Raw genomic sequence first — 18,876 nt, forward strand, 5'->3', positions numbered from 1 at the left:
TATATATATATATATATATATATATGTGTATAAATATATATATATATATATGATGGCAAGGCTGGTTAAACTGTGGTTATATTAGATGTTTTTATTTTGTCTTTTTAAACTGAACATGGTGGTGATTGTGTACATTTCAGTCACAAAGTTCCATTTTATGTGTTATCAGGAGAGGATGTATTGATTGATTCATCCTCTGATGTATGAAATGTTAAAATATCACATCTCTGCATTTGCATCTTTACATATCTTGTTTTGCATGAGCAAAAATAACAATGGATTATTTTTCTTTTGTTGCATTGTTATACTCTTTTGGCAATCTTTCTCTTCATCTACTGGTCCAGTTGTCAAATAATAGCTTCAGTTCTAAAAATGTATCCAAAAAAACAACATAAAGTTGTGCAATTTAGTGAATAAATGTAAATTTTCTGAAGTTAAAAGTGTGTGAATCTTATTTTGAAGGTTCTTCATCCGCTCATTTCCGCTAAATGTGCCCCAACTTTTGAGTCGGCTGATCGGGTTGCTGCCTCTCGCGACCACTTGAGGCGTTCGAAGATCCTCGGGATTGTTCGTCGCTCGCGACGAAACGACGATTGAGGAGGGGAGGAGGGCATTGTGGGACATGTAGTTTTCAACGCGTACTGTCCTTAGCAGCCGGCGGCTAACCAAAAACCAAACTACCAACTTGTGCTCTATGACGGTTCCTGTGACTACCGTCGCTGACAACTTCATAATGCTAAACGGGCTGCGCACAGATGGCGGAGAGCAATGACGGAGGAGTTCGACGAAGATGTTGTATTTGAGGTTCGTATATTATTCCCGTCTGGGTTTCTGTTTTTTGTTTTTTTTTTAAACTTGTAATGCTTTGTCATTCTAAGCTAGACATAATACAGCGGAGGAGCTCGGTCCATTTAGCTAGTTTAGCGTGCTAGCCTAGCAGTGCTAGCAGTGCTGTAGCCTTGTTGCCAGGCTTTACCGGGACAAAATTAATGTCCATTCTTGGCCGGCAGCTCACTGCGGCTCTGCCAAGCAGCTTTGTCGGTTATGAGAGCAGCTCAGCTCAGCTGAGGCGAGTGAGCCAGTGAGTGAGTGAGCTCCATTGTTGCTGGTGTTTCATCAGAAGTGGAGCAGCTGGAGCAGGAGGTGGGGTGGGGAGGAACAGCACAGATCCAATGCGTCGGTTCTGGAATAACGCACGCACACACACACACACACACACACACACACGCACGCTGCCACATCCTGATGATGATGACAACATGAGCATCGGCTGTTTGTGACAATGCATGTGAGTAACGTTTCACTGCTTCATTTCAGCTCTACCCGCATTGTGTTATTATGACATTTTTATGAGACATTAGTGTGTCACTGACGTCAGAGTGTAGACATGGGACGATGCAAGAAAAATGCACCTGTCATGATTTATCCTCCTCTTATAACAATCGCAATTCACGATTTTACCGCAATGGCTGTCAAAAGTGTGATTTACAAGAGGGAGGCTCAATATTACCTCTCTTCTTGTTTGATGCTGATGAGAATCTACCAGTACAGATATCATGATGCATTCCAGTTGAAGGAATTTCTGAGTTGCGGGGGTGTTCCTTCAACTGGAACGCCAATCAAGTTGGAATTCTAACTCGCATTGTCCCTTACAAATGGTGCGTTCCAGTCGGAAGTCAGAATTTCCGAGTTGAGTGGGCATTCCGGTTGAAGGAACTTCCAACTATGTCCGACTTTGTGACTTTGTGCGTTCTGCCTACTGCTTTTTTTTGTTTCATATCGATATCATGACCCTGAGTATCTACCAATATCATGTTGCGTTCCAGTCCGAAGTCGGAATTTCTGAGTTGAGGGGGTCTTCCTGTCGGAGCAACCCAGCAAACCCTGACATGGGATTCCAATCTGACTATGACTCGCACAAACACTGCTACTTCTACTCCTATTTGTTTCCCAATAAATTAGTCATAGGTTTCTCAACTGGTGATGTCACTCCCAGTTCCTGCCTCCAACTTCCAATGTAATATAGACACAGGCCTGGCATTTGTATGACAGTGTTTAGAAAGTTGTTTTTGAGGAGTTTTGTGTGTATAAAGACATTTCTTTGAAAAGGTTTTTAAGAATGGAAAAAAAAGTCTCAACAGAGCATTTTGGTGCATTCCATTTACACCTGAAGTCGGACCTGGGAGTGACGTCACCTCCGGGTTCACCACGTTCCAGTTGAGAAGTCTGGAAAAAAAACATGGATCCAGACGTATCCCAGGTGTACGACTTTTTGTTTTACGGCGTTCCTCCCAGAGTTTAAAAATAAAAAGTGCCAAGAGCAGAGATATGGATGATATTAAACCCTTGGAATCACTCTGGGGAAACTCTTTCACCTCTTTTCCATCCATCTGGTATTATTTTATCCACCACCCTCCTCCTCCTCATCCATCGTTCCCTCAGCTGCTGTCCACTCTTCCTCTGACTGACCGCACATCTCTGTCTCTTTCGCAGAACTCTCCTCTTTTCCAGTACCTGCACGATCTAGGCCACACAGACTTCGAGGCATGTCCCACGGCGTCACCGGAAGAGGAGGAATATGGCGGACAAGAGGGCGACCTGCCGTCGCCCGATGGAGAGCAGCGGAAAACATCAGTGAGTGTCTCAATCACGTCTTTTGTCTGTCCTCCCCCTTATGAAAAGGAATTAATGAGTTATATTATTTAAACGAAATGCCATTGAGGACTTTATCAGTGCCAAAGCACATTTTCTACTTGGTTAAAGATGCAGTAGGTAATTTATTAGTTTCAGCACAATGTAAATCAAGTGGTCTGAAAGAGAAAAAACTGAGGTAATTCATTTTTATTTTAATTACTAATCAATTCATTGCTTCCCTGGATAAACGGGAGTTCTTTATTACCAGTAGATGTTTGTAGGATCTCTTCATGTTTGGTTTCGGGTCTTTTTTTAATTGGATTCTTTTTCTTTTTGGCAAGAAATTGAATATTTAATGAATGAATGAACATGATTTGACCCTGAGAGAGTTGCAGTTTTCACAATAAACCTTCATGTAACTGACATCATCTTTAAGTGGCTTTTTGAGGGTTAAGTTGAGTTTTAGTTTTATGGTTAGGTTTAAGTTAGGGTTATGGTTTAGTCATGAAAAGTGTCCATGCTAAGAATGCTGTACCAATATATGCGTGTTCTTGTAATTGTTAACCCTTTTAGGACCTGTTTCTGTCATAAACACTGACCTTGTCAGAACCCGTAGTCCTCTTGGAGACCAAAACCTGGTCCTAATGAAGCAGAACCTGATTTCTGAGGAACTGGTTAAGATTAGGACTAAGATTGTGGTGATGGTTTAGGTTAGGGATAAGTCTTTGTTGAGGCTGTCCAAATGAATAGAAGTCTGGGGACTTGTCTTCCTTATGGGGACAAAATCAAGTTTCTTTAAATGTCAATTATTAAATTCGAAGGTGGAGACATGTTCTATGGTTAGGATGAGGTGAAAGTTAGCTTTAGGTCAGTAGTTGTAGTTATGGTTAAGGGTAGAATAAGTCGTGTGTGTGTGTGTGTGTGTGTGTGTGTGTGTGTGTGTGTGTGTGTGCGCTTGTATAGACAACTTTGTGAGGACCAAGAAAACGTTCACAGAATGTGAGGACATTCTTAAATTACACTTTAAAATGGCTATTTATGGATTAACACTTGGTTTTAGGTTAGAATGAGGTTCAGGTTAGGATTAAGATTAGGCGTCGAGTTGTGACGGTCAAGGTTAGGGTAAGGCTTGGTTTAGGCTGTCCATTTAAATGCGACTGTTTGAGTTATGCAGTCAGACAGAAAGTAATTAATTTGACTATTGACTCTCACACACACACACACAAGCTCACAGTCGTCCACAGACAGACAGATGGACAGAGACAGACAGACTGTACAGATGCTGCACATTGAGTCACACAGATCTGATAGGGCCGTGACAGGAAATGGCCTCACACACACACACACACACACAGACTCAGGTATTTATGCAGCATTGCCTGTTCTTCCCTGTGTGACCAGAGAGACAGAGATGCTCCCACTGTCTCATGTCTCATGTCCTGCTGCTGCTGACTTTAGAGGCGATGGGAGTAAATGTGATTACTCTGCTGTCTCTCTGACATCATCGTGTCCTCCTCACAAACTCTGAGTGTGTGTGTGTGTAAACATCTAATGTCACTTAATCTAATTCAACGTTTGCTGGTTTGAGGTGGATGAAGAATATGTTCTGGGAAGCTGGGAGTCACATGACCCCTCCCTTACACACACACACCTCATCCTCCCCTCGTCCCCTGTACTGGAAACGGTGTTGCACGTTTGTGTTTTGTTTTTTTTCTCCTTCACTCAGGAACTTTCCGTACTTGTCATGCTTCCTCTCTGCTGTGCTGCTGTTGTTCTTAGGATGTTCAGGAGGATAAAGGATTTTTGGGATGAGACAGGAAAGCGCTCGGGGGGATGGGGTGTCGTCCTTCTGTGACCCGTTTCCTCGAGAACTAAGAATTAAGTTAAATGACGTGTAAATTAGATACTGAAATTGCTAGTTATTTATTTATTTTGTACCAAAATCATACGTTCGTGTCTGTGCCGAGTGTGTTCATCGCCTCACAACTGTCAGTCTGCTGCATCCTGTGATACAAGCAGAATACTGATAACAGTGCAGTGCCAGTACAGGCGTGTGTGTTGTGTAGGTTAGATGTCTTTGTGAGGACATTTTGTCTGGTCCACACGGGGCTTTAAGGGCTTTTTGATGGTTAAGATGAAGTGTCCTAAGGAGAACAGCTTCTTATTTGTTTCTTGTATTTGTGACCTCTCTGTGACCTTTTCTGTCTTGAACACTGACCTCGTCAGGACCAGTTGTCCTCGTCTCACGAAGCAAAGATTTTAATTTTCATTAGGGTAAAGGGCAAAGGGAATGCGATATGTCTGTCGAGTGATGATTGTCCTCATGAAGAATGCTGCCCAAATGTGTGTGTGTGTGTGTGTGGGGTCTTGATGTAGGCCACGCCTTCTGTTCTGAGTCCTTTCTCCACTGTCCAAGCACCAGAATGTACCCAAATACTTCCACAGAGATTATGTAAACAGACATGCAGACACACAAGCCTAACTCTTTACCTAAATCCTTTAAATGTAGCCCGTTTGCCACTGCTTGTAAATAAAAATAAGACTGTCGTCACCGCTGCACCTCAGTCGTACGTTTAGTTTCTTTTCATTTCTGTCTCCCCTCTTTCTTTTACCTCTATATTTAAATGTTTTTATCGTGTTTTGTTTCCTTTTATATCTTTAATGCTGCTGCTGCTATTATTTTATTAAATTTTCTTATAGTAAAGTGCTATGAGATGCCTTGTAGTTGAAATATGCAATATAAATAAACTTGCCTTGCCTCAACCTTAACCCTGGCTAGTTAATACCCTAACCCTAAAACCAGTCCTTAAATGCCCTCACAGGCTCAAAGAAGTCCTCAAAAAAATAGGTTTGAGTCTAAATTTAACACACATTTACACATGATAATTGACCAGTGTTGTGTGAACGCAGGCCCTCAGTGTCCAATCGATAATCAATACAGCTGACACTAGCATGTGCTTTAGCCCCGACAGAAAAGTATCAGTGTCCAGGGTCGGGTTTCCTAGTCTGGATCAATAATCTCACACGCTGGATTATATAAACACTTTTTTGCGTACCTTTTATGGAAAACTAACTCAGAGTCGTAAAGATTTGACGTCTTATTAACTCACTGAATTCTTGCTTCTGCTGCCACCTTGTGGTAATAGATGCGCCTACAAATTGTCATTGTAGTAGAAAAACTAGTTGTTATCGCAGTTATCAACCTTTTTTCATCATCAAATAATCCCTATTGCTCAAAAACAAAGACTTTGAGTTACATACACACTTAACTTACTTTTTGCGTACTGTTCATGAAAAATTCGTAAAGATTTAACGTCTCACTAACTCACTGAATTCTTGCTGCTGCCGCCTTGTGGTAATCGATGCGCCACAAAAACTTGTTTTAATCGCAATTATCAACGTCAAATAATCCCTGTTGCTCAAAAACAAAGAGTTTCAGTTTGTGATGTAACAAAACTCACTAAGAAGATTATTTATGCGTAAATCCTTTTCTTAATCGGGGGTTTTTAAGCCGTCTTTTTGGTGCAGATGGAAGGAAGGGGAGGGTGAAAAAATGTGCATGGGTTTCGTTTCTTCTGCTCTGTGGTGATTGGACGCCTCCGAGTGTTTACACTGGTTCAGAGAAAACAAAAGGGAAGGCGAGGAAACTGTGTATTGTCTCCATAGAGAACCTTTTTCCCCTTCTTTTTTTCTTTATTTTTTTAGAGGCTGAAAATGTAAACAGTTATAATTCCAGAGAAGAAATTCAGCTAAAACTGTTTTGTACCCACGAGTGAAAGTTTTACAAACACACATTGCATTTATTGTTGCTGCCTGAAAGAGTTTATCTCCGGGGAGACGTCTTCTGTCCGTGAACGAGTGTTTACCACAGAGAGAGAGAGAGAGAGAGAGAGAGAGAGAGAGAGGGGAGAGCAGGAGCATGACTGTAAGACTTGAAGGTGTATTATTTAGCGTCGTATTATGCAGCATAATTTAGTTTAACTGATCCGCCGGGGCCCGGATTAGTGCAGCCGAACATTTATCTACAGTGCCTGACTTTGCTTTGTAAGAAGTGTTCCCCTGTGTGTGTGTGTGTTCTGCAGGGAGGTCGGCTGTGGAGGTTGGCCGACGCCGCGTGGAGATGGAGCCCGTTTCACCAGGCAGCTGCGTCTCATAAGCTGGGGCAGCAGCTGGTAGGTAGAATAAAACCCCGAACCTGTGTTTTTTCTTCTTCTTCTTTTTCTTTTCTTACCCCCTTCCCCTTCCCTCTCTCGCAGGACGCCGTGTTCGGCCAGTACTCGGTGAGGTGCATCCTGGACCAGGACGTCCTGCTGCAGGAGGACGTGGAGCTCATCGAGCTGCTGGACCCCAGTCTGCTCACGCTCGCCTCCCCGCCGTCGGGCTCGCCACGCAGAGCGAACGCCCTGCCCAGGCCGGGCCTCATCGCCCGGCCTTCCCTATGGTACGACACAAAACACACACACATGCTTTCCAACACACCTGCACTCACTGAAACTCAAAACAACATAATAATAAACACTAATTTAGTATCATACATACTTGTTGTGTGTTTAAAACCACACAGTGCTAAAATGTTAAATAATTTTTTTTTCATAATGTACTTTGATGCAATTAAAGTGACATTCAATGGGTTCAATTAGAAACAAACTAATGATATATTAATCCATTATTAAGTGCTTCCATAAGTGGAATTGTCTTTAAAGATTTATATAAAATGTCTGCATTGAAGGTTATTGTTACATTTTTTTTGAGTATTGTGTTTACATGAGCCAATTTTTTCCAAATTCATATAAATCTGCATTTATGGACAGTTTTATTGGTTACAGTTGCCTTTTCGTGACATCATTTGCTTTGTAGAGCTTCTGCGTGGTGGTAGAGGTAGTTTTTTAGTGTTTCTTTTATAAATCAGCCAGTTATTACAAATTTTGGCATATTTGCTCTCAGAAAATTTTATTATTTCATCCAAATGTTTGTTTCATGTGTTTAATATTTAGTTTATACCCTTTTTTCATAATTATAACTGCAGTGCAGACATAAAATATGGATTGGAGAGACAGAGCATTAGTGTAGTTATTGAACACAATTTTTTTGTTAAATAAATGTTTATTTAAGAGTTTTATTTTATTAGATGGAGAAAAAAAATCAAATATTGGCCCAAAACAAAACTGGCATCGATCATCGGCCATCTGCTGCCCAGATTTCTACAAAATCAGCCAAAGAAAAACCCTCACCGGTCGACCGTTTACTCCAAATCCTCCTCTGTACTCTGAACAGAAACACTAGAGTGCTTTTATTCTGAAAGGTGTAATAAATCTGAGAGGATCAGTCACTTAATCAGGAAGGGAGCTGAAACTCATGATCCCACGCTGCTCCAATGACATCATGAAGTCTTTTCTTCTTTGTTCTTTTAACTTCACGCTAGTGATGCCGTGTTTCCACAGCAGCCAGAGAGTGTGTTTCCACAGCAGCCAGAGAGTGTGTTTCATGGTTTGAAGCACGAGTTTACTGGGAAATGTATGGGGGCACATGAAGGCCCTTTAGCAGAGCAGTCCTCTGTGTGTTGCAATGTGCACTCGCACCATTAGGTGTCACTAATTCTCCCTCACTGGACATTAAAGACCATGTCATTACAAAAAAGTGTCGTATGAGGACTTTTATTGTTTAATAAAAGTCCGTCCCCTGGTCTCTCAGGGACATTGCGGGTCTGGTCGGCCTGGCCGCCGTGCTGCTGGGTCTCCGCTCCGCCTCCGAGGGCCTCTGGTCCCTGGCGGTGGCCCCGTGGAGCCTGGCCCTGCTGGGCTGGGTGGCCCTGCGGGGGTCCGCGCTGTGGAGGCGAGGCCGCGCGCAGTCGACGGTCCACGCCAGGGCCTCGCAGCTCCAGACGCTGGTCCACAACGGCAAGACTCTGACAGGTCTGTCCCGCAAAGCCCTGCGCCTGGTGCAGGAGACCGAGGTCATCTCCCGAGGGTTCACCCTGTAAGTGTTCCGCTTTATCTACCGCATAATAATCATGATGTCAATTAATATCCACCTGTCGTCGTTGCTCAGTTAATTTTCCTTTTGTGTCGACCGTGTTATAATTAACCGTCCTCCTCAAGTAGTGTTCAATTATTCATGTTAGCGTCGACGACCACAGTCTCTGTTTGTCTTTAGCTTTAGGTTTGATTTGAGTCATTTACAGATCTAGTTTATTCTCACACACGTGTCGTGTTCATGTCTGTGTTGTCTCAGTGTCGTTCTGTCACATAATATAGCAGAATGTCCCATGTAGTCGTTCATAGTCGTTCTTAGCCGTTCAGTGTTGTGTGTGTGCCCCCCTGCCTCTTTGGGACATCTCCACAGTTGTATCACATTTCACTTGTCAAGTTTGCTCGACAGGGTGAGTGCGGCCGGCTCCTTTAGCAGGGCGGGGCCGGGGGCGGTGCCACGGGGCCAGCAGCTGATCGGACTGAGGAAGAGCCTGTACCGGGCGCTCCGCTCGGCCTTCAGAGCCTCCAGACGAGCCACCTGTCACATGCTCAAGGCATATCCTTTACCTGGAGAGTAACTTTACCTTTAACTGGAGAGAGTAACTTTAACTGGAGAGAGTAACTTTACCTGGAGAGTAACTTTACCTGGACAGAGTAACTCTACCTTTACCTGGAGAGAGTAACTTTACCTGGAGAGAGTTACTTTAACTGTAGATAGTAACTTTAACTGGAGAGAGTAACTTTAACTGGAGAGAGTAACTTTACCTTTACCTGGAGAGTGTAACTTTACCTGGAGAGAGTAACTTTACCTTTACCTGGAGAGAGTAACTTTAACTAGAGAGAGTAACTTTATCTTTACCTGGAGAAACATAAATGTAAAGGTCGCAGAGAAACATGAATGTAAAGGTCACAGAGAAACATAAATGTAAAGGGTAAAATGTGTCACTATTTGTCCTTAACACCTTCAAACGTTTCCTCTGAACTCTGAGATCGATAACGTAACAAACTATGTGTCCGCGGTGCCTCTGAAGGAGCTGGGCCTCGGTTTGGGAATCGAACACCTGGGTGATGAACAGGCCCAGGAGCTGACGGACGACTACAGCCTGCCTGCACTCAAGGTCCAGCCGCGTGAAATCGGTTTTCTGAACCCGGGCCGACTTGTAATGTTTATTTTTCACTGTACGTTCTTTGGTTGGTTCTCCTGCAGATGCTCTTCCAGCTGTGGGTGGGACAAAGCTCCGAGTGCTTCCGCCGCTTGGCCCTGCTGCTTTCCCCAAGTCGAATGGAGGAGCCACAAGAGGGCGCACTTCAGGGAGAATCCTGCGCTCCCGTCACGTCTCCGCTGCACCGGTCCATCGCCGCGGTGACGGAGCCCCTGCACCACGCTCTGGCCGGCTGCCTCGGCGAGGTGCAGCGCAGCTACGACTTCCACCGACACTTTGAGACGCAGCCGAGGACGACGGGCTCCGACAGGACGGGACGAGAGCGGGAGAAATGCCGAGAGCTCAACACACTGCACACGTCCATCAGGAGCCTGCAGCTACACCTGAAGGCCCTGCTCAGCGAGTGAGACACACACACACACACATGATTTAATCACTAAAAAACCAGCCTCTCAGCCACTGTTGACGCTCCTCCTCCTCCTCCGTCACAGGATGATCATCCTCGAGGACGACCTGGAGAAACTGATGGTGTCCAAGCAGCTGACGGAGCTGACCAACGAGGGCTACCAGGACCTGAGCGACCGGCTGCACCAGCTGCACCCGCACATGCAGGCCAGTGCCGGCTGCTGGGAGGACACCATCAGCCAGGTGCAGCGCATGCTGAGGCGCGCCAACGCCTGTCCAGGTGAGGAGACACTGAAGCCCTTTCAAAATAAAAGTTTTTTTATGAAAGACAGTCAGGGCTGCCGCTAACGATTAAAGTGATTTTTGATTTTTTTGGGGGGGTTTTAAAATAAAAGTTAATTGTTTTTAAAGACAGTCCGGGCTGCATGAAATAGTGCTTTCTGAATTTTTATTGGCTTCAAAATAAAAGTCTATGTTTTTTTTAAAAGACAGTCAGAGCTGAAAGAAATGACTTAAGAGCTGAAAGAAATGACTTAAAAAATAAATAAATAAATAAATAAGACTGCTAAAATAAAAGTGGTTTTCAAATAAAAGTAAAAAATAAAATTAAAAGACATTTTTCCGTCACATATTCACATTTAAGAAGCATTTCATTATAAACAAGACAGATTTATCAATGATGGATCAATTCATGTTGTAAAGACGGTAAATCTAAAGTTCTCTGTGGTTAACAATCACTGCAGCTGTAAATAAAGTCATATTATTTTACGTTTAAACACATTTATACTTGATACATAGGCATATTAATGAGATGAAATGAGCGGGAGTCGTGCTGCCGTTTCCTTTGCCTCACATTTAACCCCATGTTTTGTCACCAGAGCTGTGACGGACGCCCACTTAAGTGTCCACACATTTACAGCGGCTCTATTCTTAGCACAGACTTCCCCTTTATCGTGATTTAATACTATTAGCAGACACGCAGGAAGTCGCTGCTTCACAGAGTACGACAGGAAACAGACCCACCAGAGCTCACAAAGAAACACTCAAATGTTGTCGTTAAACTTTGCACTGACTCAACAGGTACGGTGGAGGGCGTGGAGCAGTGTGGGACTCCCGTCACCGAGATTCCCGCTCCTCCTCCGTCATACCCGCTGATCCTGGACAGAGACCCTGTGCCAGAGGAGCTGGTGAGAGGCAAAACGTCCACTTCACCTTTTACGGTATTTACGGACACATGTTAACCATGACTGCGATGTGTTCAGGAGTGGGAGGCCTACGTGTCGGACTCGGACTCTGACGGCGAAGGCGCGGCCTCCTGGTGCGACACGCTGTCACCGGAGGAGCGGGAGCGCCAGCGCCGGGAGAGGGAGGAGTCCCGCCGCGTCCTGTCGGAGCTGAAAGCCGTGCTGGGCTTCCGCGCGTCGGAGGGAGAGAGGATGAAGAGGAAGCAGCTGCTCTTCAACGACCAAGGTCTGCACCGGTTCTGCTGAAAGAGACAGAGATGGTGTTTTTCTATCTTGATTCTGTCATAGATTAAACGTGGCTCAACATGGGCTTCCGAATTTCCTTTGAGGGAAAATAAGATTTTGTCATGTGTGGTTATAGAAGGAGAAAAACGGCTTTTGTTTCGCTTTGTAAAGTAGCTCACTCTCCTGCACCAAAGTCCATAGAGAAAAGCAGCGATTTTACATAATTGCACACAGGAGTTGTCAATGGTTTAATTGATAAATACATATTTAACATGTTGGTCGAGCATAACAAGCACATAAAAAATGTCACTACGACTATTTTTGTCGTTTTCTACCACACACGTCTGAATATTTATGAATGAATAACTCTAAATGATGTATCTCCTTCCTCAGCTGCTGTGACGCCTTCAGCTCACGCTGACACTTCTGACCCCGCCCCCGAACAGTCCGACACTGCGACCTCTGTGGGTCCGGGTGAAGCCGGCAGCGAAGAGGGGAACCACCTCGCGGCAGGAAGCAGTGGTGAGGAAGAAGAAGGTAAAGATGACAGGGTGAGTCCCGACCTTTCGACGACGGAGCCGCTGATGGAGTTCAGCTGCGGTTTGGAGGCGGAGCACGGGGAGCTGGGGCGGAGCTCGGTCTGCAACAGGGGAGGAGGCGGAGCATCCGAGATGCACCAGTACGACGGCGTCCCGGCGGAGGGGGCGGAGTCCCAGAATGGCCTGGACTGCTTCCTGAACCCCAAGGTCTCCGCCGTCTCCGTGATGGACAGACTGACGGAGATCCACGGCTCAGAGGCGCTCAGCTTCAGCTCCGCCCTCGCCGCTCAGGTGGCGGCGCGCTCGCACTCGCTCGTCAAGATGGAGGAGCTGACGTTCGGAGACGACGGGGAAGAAGAGGAGGAGGAGGACGACGGCGACGAAGAGGAGCAGGGGGGGAAAGTGTAGCACGAACCTTTGCTGCTTCATCAGAGAGCGTATATTTATGTCTGCTGTGTTACTGTGTCAGGTGATGACGTGATCAAAATTCACTCTCTCATTACTCATCCGTCCACGTTACCGCGCATTAGGGCTGTCACTTTTTCCAAAAAGTTTGAAAATAATGTTTTTGCGAATAAAACCAAGTTTCTTCACAAATTCAAAACGTGACGAACGTTATTTTCACTTCGCTTTTCGTTTTTGGCGGCGCTAACAGCTAAGCTAACAGGTGAGTTTTTTACTTTGTCATCTGTAGCGTAAAATAAAAACAAAAAAACCCAAACGACTTCCACGCGCCGTTTATCAGACGCTTCGGTGTCTGCGTTTGGTTCGCTCGTATCATCGCCGTCTGATTTCTGCTCACAGCACCCTCTGCTGGACGATACTGTATTTACTTCCAGACGAGAGGCTGACGATTTTTGTTGTCCTCAAACGTCACATTTTATCAGAAGTAAAAGAGCCCTGATTTCTAAAAAAAATCGCCCTCTGGAATCCGAATTTCGCAGGAAAAGTGACATCCCCTACTTTGTGTCCATTACCCACAATTCTTACCGCTCTCTTTTGCTGTTGAAACTCAGGAACCAGAACTTTTGTTTTCGATTTCAGTCCGGACCTCGAGATCCGTGTTGGAAACCTCAGTGCTCTCAGCGAACCGAGCCCCAGTACGTCAACGGGTGGTGGATTCTGGAGACGCCCGGATCACCACCGGACGTTCTTTTCGTCTCTTCCCGGAACCACTGCATGTTTGTCTATTAACGGTTTCTTCCCGACACCTGACACGCCCACTGATGACGAAAAAAAACCCAAGTATTTTTTGATTCTGGGAAGCTGTGCCGGTGTTTAAAAATAAAAACGGACAAAGAGTGGATCAGCAGACGTGAAAACAAAGATCGTGTGTCGACGTAAACGACAGGACAATAATTCCAGATGTTCTCTTACGCTGTGTTCAGGCAGAAAATCTTGTTTATCGCACAGATGACAGATAATTGGTTCATTATTTTGTGATTAAAAATGACAAGATATGATTTCTAAAAATCGAGTAAATATTCACATTTTTGAGAGGCTGGAAATTCAGAGAACCTCTTTAAAAAATGTTGAAATTGATGAAATCGCTGCAACTTTAAAGTAAATAAAGTAATCATGTAAATATTATGAAGTAGAAAAGTCCCGTCATGTCTCTGTGAAATGTCGAGATTGAGATTAAGAACTTTTTTGGGGTTTTTTGGTAACAAATTTGTGCTAAATTCACTTTTTTTCTGTCTGACCACAGCAGAAGTTTGACCTTCAAGTTCAGATGCTATTTTTTACTCCGACTCTGAGCGTACATGAAAGTGGACACAGGACTGGACGTCCGTTCACAGTTCACAGGATGATTTCTCTGAAACTGCGGGGACGAGAAGAGCGAGCAGGTGGTTTCGTTCGTTTGCTGATTTTTCTGGCATGTGACGGGTTTTGTGTTTTCAAACGTGAAGATTCGCCTGATGTTACTGTAACGCCTCTCTCTCTCTTGTCTCCATGTCTGTCTCGTCCCCTCCCTCCCTCTCTCTCTCTCTCCCTCCCTCGTCCTGCATTTTCCAACGTGAAATAAAAAACTGTTCTGGAAGTGTTGGATGTGTCCCCCCGGTGTTTTCTCTGCTTTTAGCTCGTGTTTCACAGACTCCAAAGCCGGGGGTTAAGGAACAGGTTTGGTGGGAAATGTGATACAGTTTAGGGATTTTTGCATTTGTTTGACCTGCAGCAGCTGCTACTGCTGCTCCCCCCCCCCCCCCCCCCCTTTTTTTTTTTTAAAGAAAAGGGTCACACACAGTTTTAGATGGAACTCATACTATAACAGACTATTTTATCTCACTTTATTTGACATTTTAGTATATTTTCTGCAAATATTCTTAATTTTAACCCATTTAAGTTATTTAACATAGCATTTGTGATAGGTGCCTTTTACATTTTACAGCAAAAACATGTCCTTTATGTTGTCTAAGTAGAAATACTGAAAGAATAATATTCAGACCAGTGGTTCCCAACCTTTCTGACTTGTTCTTAGTCTTAAATTGTCCCACTTCAGGTCTGACATTAAAAACTTAGGCCACGTACGTATACTATTGTAGTACTATTGTATAGTACTACTACTAATAGTACTAGTAGTATTTATTTATTTAATTTACTCTACAGATTTAGATTTTACACCTAAAATAACTTTACTTGTTACTATTCACTGTTGGTTCAGTATTAACAATATAATTATGGCATAATAATAATAATTCCCCAAACACACACTACACAACTAGAACTTTTGATGCTTTCATATATGTATATACATACATATATATATATGTATATGTATATATATATTGGTACTTATACTGCATTTTAGACTTATGTACCAACAAAAAGCTCTGCACATTGCCTCAATCAATGACTGTTATGGCTGTGCCACCTGGTGGTCACATGTGTTACTGCAAGTGGTAGTTTTTTTTAAACACCTTTAATAAGAGAAGTCAATGATAGTGATTCTTCTTGCTTTTAATTTCATGAGCTGCGTTGGAAGCAAAACGATCTGATTTCCCCATGTCACACATTTCCCCCCGATTATGACTTTACGAGTCGAGCTCATGTGCCATATGTCACTCAAGCCACTGCTTGAGACACTGTACATCAACTATGATGCAACCTGGACACATCCTCAGTGATGTCACCTGGAGTCCTTGAGTGTTTCAGGTCTTTCGATCAAATCATCATACACTCTCGTCAAGGCTACCCCAACCACGGCTCTCCTCTCCTGATCCACAGCCACCTTGAAGCTACTTCTGCTGCTTCAGTGGCCTCCCTGATGGCCCCTTCGTCTTCTGGCTCCAGCGATGCCCAGCATGTTATAGGCCCTGCAGATGGACTGGCCTGCGAACCCTCTGCATCTGGCTCTCCACCCGTTGCGCTGGCATTCCTCCACCGGCGCAGCATATTTGGCCCTCTTCCTCTCGTTGGCCTCCTCAATGCGTCCTCCCAGGGGTCAGTGAGCTCCAAGAGAACAATCTGCTTGGATGTTGCTGAGGTGAGGACCAAATCCGGCCTGAGAGTTGTTGTGGTGACATTTTCTGGTAACTTCAGTTGTTTTCCCAGGTCAACTCTGGGCTCCCAATCTTGTGCCGTTGCCAGGAGGCCAGAGGAGGTGGTTCTGGCTGTAACTGGTGGTTTCTCCCCATCAACATTAAATCAGCTGTTATGTAAATGTCTGGGTCTTTTATTCATCAAGGTCAGAGTGTCAGCGTCTGCGACTGAAGTCCATTTAATCCATAATCCTGTTGCTGAAGGCAGATGATGTAACATTGTACAAATTAAAATAGAATTGAGTAAACAGTGTTTTTACTTGTGTTTACAAGAAGTATTGTCGCATTTCTAATTGTTATAGGGAGTTCATTTGTTGTGTATATGTGTGAATGTAGTTTACACATAATACTTAAATTTAAATATATATATATATATATTTTACTGCACCAAACAGATTCTTACCTCATTAGGTTCAGAGCTTCACTTCAGCTGATGCAGCATGTTTTACTTTGTGATGCCTTCAGGCGCTCTGTGTGAGCTCGGATTTTTGAAGACAGCTACTTACGACATGATTTTATTTATGTATATATATATATATATATATATATATATATATATATATATATATATATATATATATACACATATATATGTATATATATATATATATTTCATGAAATACTCACGTTGACACACCTAGAGCACCAAAATTGTGTCACACTGCATCAGAAGTAGGGATTTGAATGGGTTTTAATGAGGACATTGTTGTGCGTAAGGTGTGTTAGTGTGAGTATTTTAGTTCACGTTGTTTACAATGGACTAAAAATACATTTAAAATACATGAAAAAAATTGAGAACACTCAAAAACGGGCACAATATGCATGAAAAAAGGATACAATATTCAGGAAATGAAAGCCAAAACACATGTACTAATAATAATAACCGCTTGTACACGAATATCAATGTTGCGAAACATCAAAGTAAACTTACATAATATAAAATACATTAATGGGAAACACTGGTTTATGAGGAGCACGTTTACGTTCGCTTGACAACAACAGTCAAAAAACATCCGTGATGTACTTGAAGGCACCGCCACCAACAGCACTCCCACAAGCCCTCGCGCTTCCTTTTCCAGCAGCAGCGCCTGCGAACATGGCGGACGTAGCGGCGGAGCAGCAGCTAGCGGAGCAGAAAAGTGTCCGCGAGCCGGCCCTGAACGGCGAAGCGGAGGACAAAGAGGAGGCCGAGCCGGTGGGGGAGAGCGCGAAGAAGAAGAAGAAAAAGAAGAAGAAGAACAACAAGTCTGCCGCCGCAGGTGAGGCTGCCCCCCAACCGTTTCGATGCTAACAGGCTAACGCGTCAAAAAGAGTTGCGTCAAATTAGCGACGAGCCGGCCTGGAAGTGCGAAGTGGGTCCTTCATAATAAAAGCACGACACCGAGGAGTTAGTTTAGAAGGGGGCGTTTTTTTTGTTTGTTTTCTTTTCATGAGTTGACATGGTTTTGTACTGTGGATATTTAAAAGTACCATGCATAACAAGGATGTAAATGTTAATAACAGCCTGCATTAAATTGAGTCTTAGAAGAAAAGAGTTGTTCAAAAAGTTTTCAATAGATTTTTTGAAAGACGTAAAAAAAGGTTTTTGAAATGTGTAAAAAAAATTATTGGAACCAATTCAGGATGTACTAAAAATTCTGCGTCTGAAAATAGGAAGGTATTTTTTTTTTACCTCACGTTATTTTGAAAGGTCTGGCGGAAGTGCAGGTGTAAGTCGCTCTATCTTGCCGCTGCTCGCCATGAACCATGCGGGTTGTGCGGTGTGTCAGTGTCAGGCCTCGTGAAACACGCCGGGTCCTGCCCAAAACCACACGCGGTGACATTTAACCAAAAATAGTCCTTAGAGCTATTTAACACCCATGATAAAGAAAATAAACAAATAAATCACCGCAAGATCGTGGTTTTAAATCTGCTTCCGGTTTGTAACAAACTGAACCAAAGCCAAGTTTCCCCACTGTTTAGTAATTCCACCTTTTGTCAGATTTGTTATGTAAAGCAAAGACGATTTATTGTAGTCCTAATATTTTATGGACAATAATACGAAAAAAGACTGTTTTAAAACATACAAATTGCAATTTTCATACTGATTAATTTTTTCTCAGTTAAGTTTCTGTAATATAAATATTGAGTTCCTCCTTTACATTATATACGTTTGAACATAGTTACATTATTACAGATATAGTTACCAGTATTTTGAAAAATAAACACGATATACAGTATACAAAACATATTATAGAGGCTGTAGACGAATACATGTATAAGATTATACATGTATATCATTGTTGATATTGAAGATAAATACACAGTGTGCTGTAAAGACCGTGTTGTAATAAGAACTGTGAGCTGACACTCTTGTATTTACACAGTTCAAATGTTATGAAATGACGGGTTTTATCGTCGCTGACTCGGCACATTTTCTTTTTTTAAACAAACCTCTGCCACTGTTTCTAAACCGGACATATATATAGTTTATGTTTATGCCGCAGACCTGTCGGACCCTAGGAGGATCTGGTTTCAGTCAGACTTTACACGTGTAGTTTCTGTACTACAGGGTGATAAATCATAAAGAAAACAAAGTTTGGTTTATACAACGTAAAAAAAATGTTTTCAGTTTTTCTGCTTTCTTTGTTTTCGAAGAGCAAAGAAAAGAAACTTAATAATAATTCATTTAACCAGGAAATTAGCATTTAGCCTTGAGATTAAAAATCTCCTAACGAGAGTGTTCGGACTAAAACAGGCAGCATTACACAGATCGATGATGATGATGATGATGATGATGATGATGATGATGCAGGAGCTGAGGTGGAGGCCGATGGCGTCGCAGACGTGTCCAAACAGCTGGAGAAGCAGGCGATAGAAGACAAAGAGAAGGAGGAGGACGCAGAGGAAGGTGAGAGACGCAAACACGACAACACTTTTAAAAACAGAGGAAAGAACAAAGAAACCTGAAAATATTGACTTTTAAGAAGCTAAAAAAAACAGAGAAACTTGTTTTAATTATTAATAAAGAAAAAGAATTGTTGTTCAGAGACAGCATCAAACAAATAAATCGTTAAAACTGAGACATTTCTAAAACATAATTGTAAGGTTTTAAAGTACGTTTTATGGGCCAAACGATAAATCAAGAAAACTAGGAATATTATTTTCCATAATAACAT

At 43.1% G+C, this 18,876-nt stretch overlaps 2 protein-coding genes across 3 annotated transcripts in view; both read left to right on the forward strand.

Annotated features, from left to right (window-relative positions):
• The first annotated feature begins 598 nt into the window (after positions 1-598).
• On the forward strand, positions 599-14,225 carry vezt (vezatin, adherens junctions transmembrane protein). Of its 2 annotated transcripts, none has more exons than XM_058624820.1 (12): positions 599-804; positions 2,494-2,634; positions 6,717-6,806; positions 6,891-7,075; positions 8,326-8,610; positions 9,001-9,158; positions 9,573-9,721; positions 9,811-10,169; positions 10,258-10,451; positions 11,252-11,358; positions 11,434-11,641; positions 12,034-14,225. In XM_058624820.1, the coding sequence occupies exons 1-12, from the start codon at positions 769-771 to the stop codon at positions 12,585-12,587; spliced, it is 2,466 nt and encodes an 821-aa protein (XP_058480803.1). In that variant the 5' UTR covers positions 599-768; the 3' UTR covers positions 12,588-14,225. The 2 variants fall into 2 exon arrangements, with proteins under 2 accessions (XP_058480803.1, XP_058480804.1); XM_058624821.1 differs by having other exon boundaries at positions 600-804; positions 9,013-9,158.
• Positions 14,226-16,781: 2,556 nt separating this feature from the next.
• The window catches only part of LOC131456466 (methionine aminopeptidase 2-like), a 6,840-nt gene continuing 4,745 nt past the window's right edge, over positions 16,782-18,876 (forward strand). The window contains exons 1-2 of the mRNA XM_058624827.1: positions 16,782-16,977; positions 18,513-18,608. Coding sequence (XP_058480810.1) covers positions 16,815-16,977; positions 18,513-18,608 — 259 coding nt within the window. The 5' untranslated portion in view covers positions 16,782-16,814. The remainder of the gene's footprint in view (positions 16,978-18,512; positions 18,609-18,876) is intronic.

Source organism: Solea solea, chromosome 3, assembly GCF_958295425.1.
Source record: "Solea solea chromosome 3, fSolSol10.1, whole genome shotgun sequence".
In the NCBI taxonomy this organism is placed as follows: Eukaryota; Metazoa; Chordata; class Actinopteri; order Pleuronectiformes; family Soleidae; genus Solea; species Solea solea.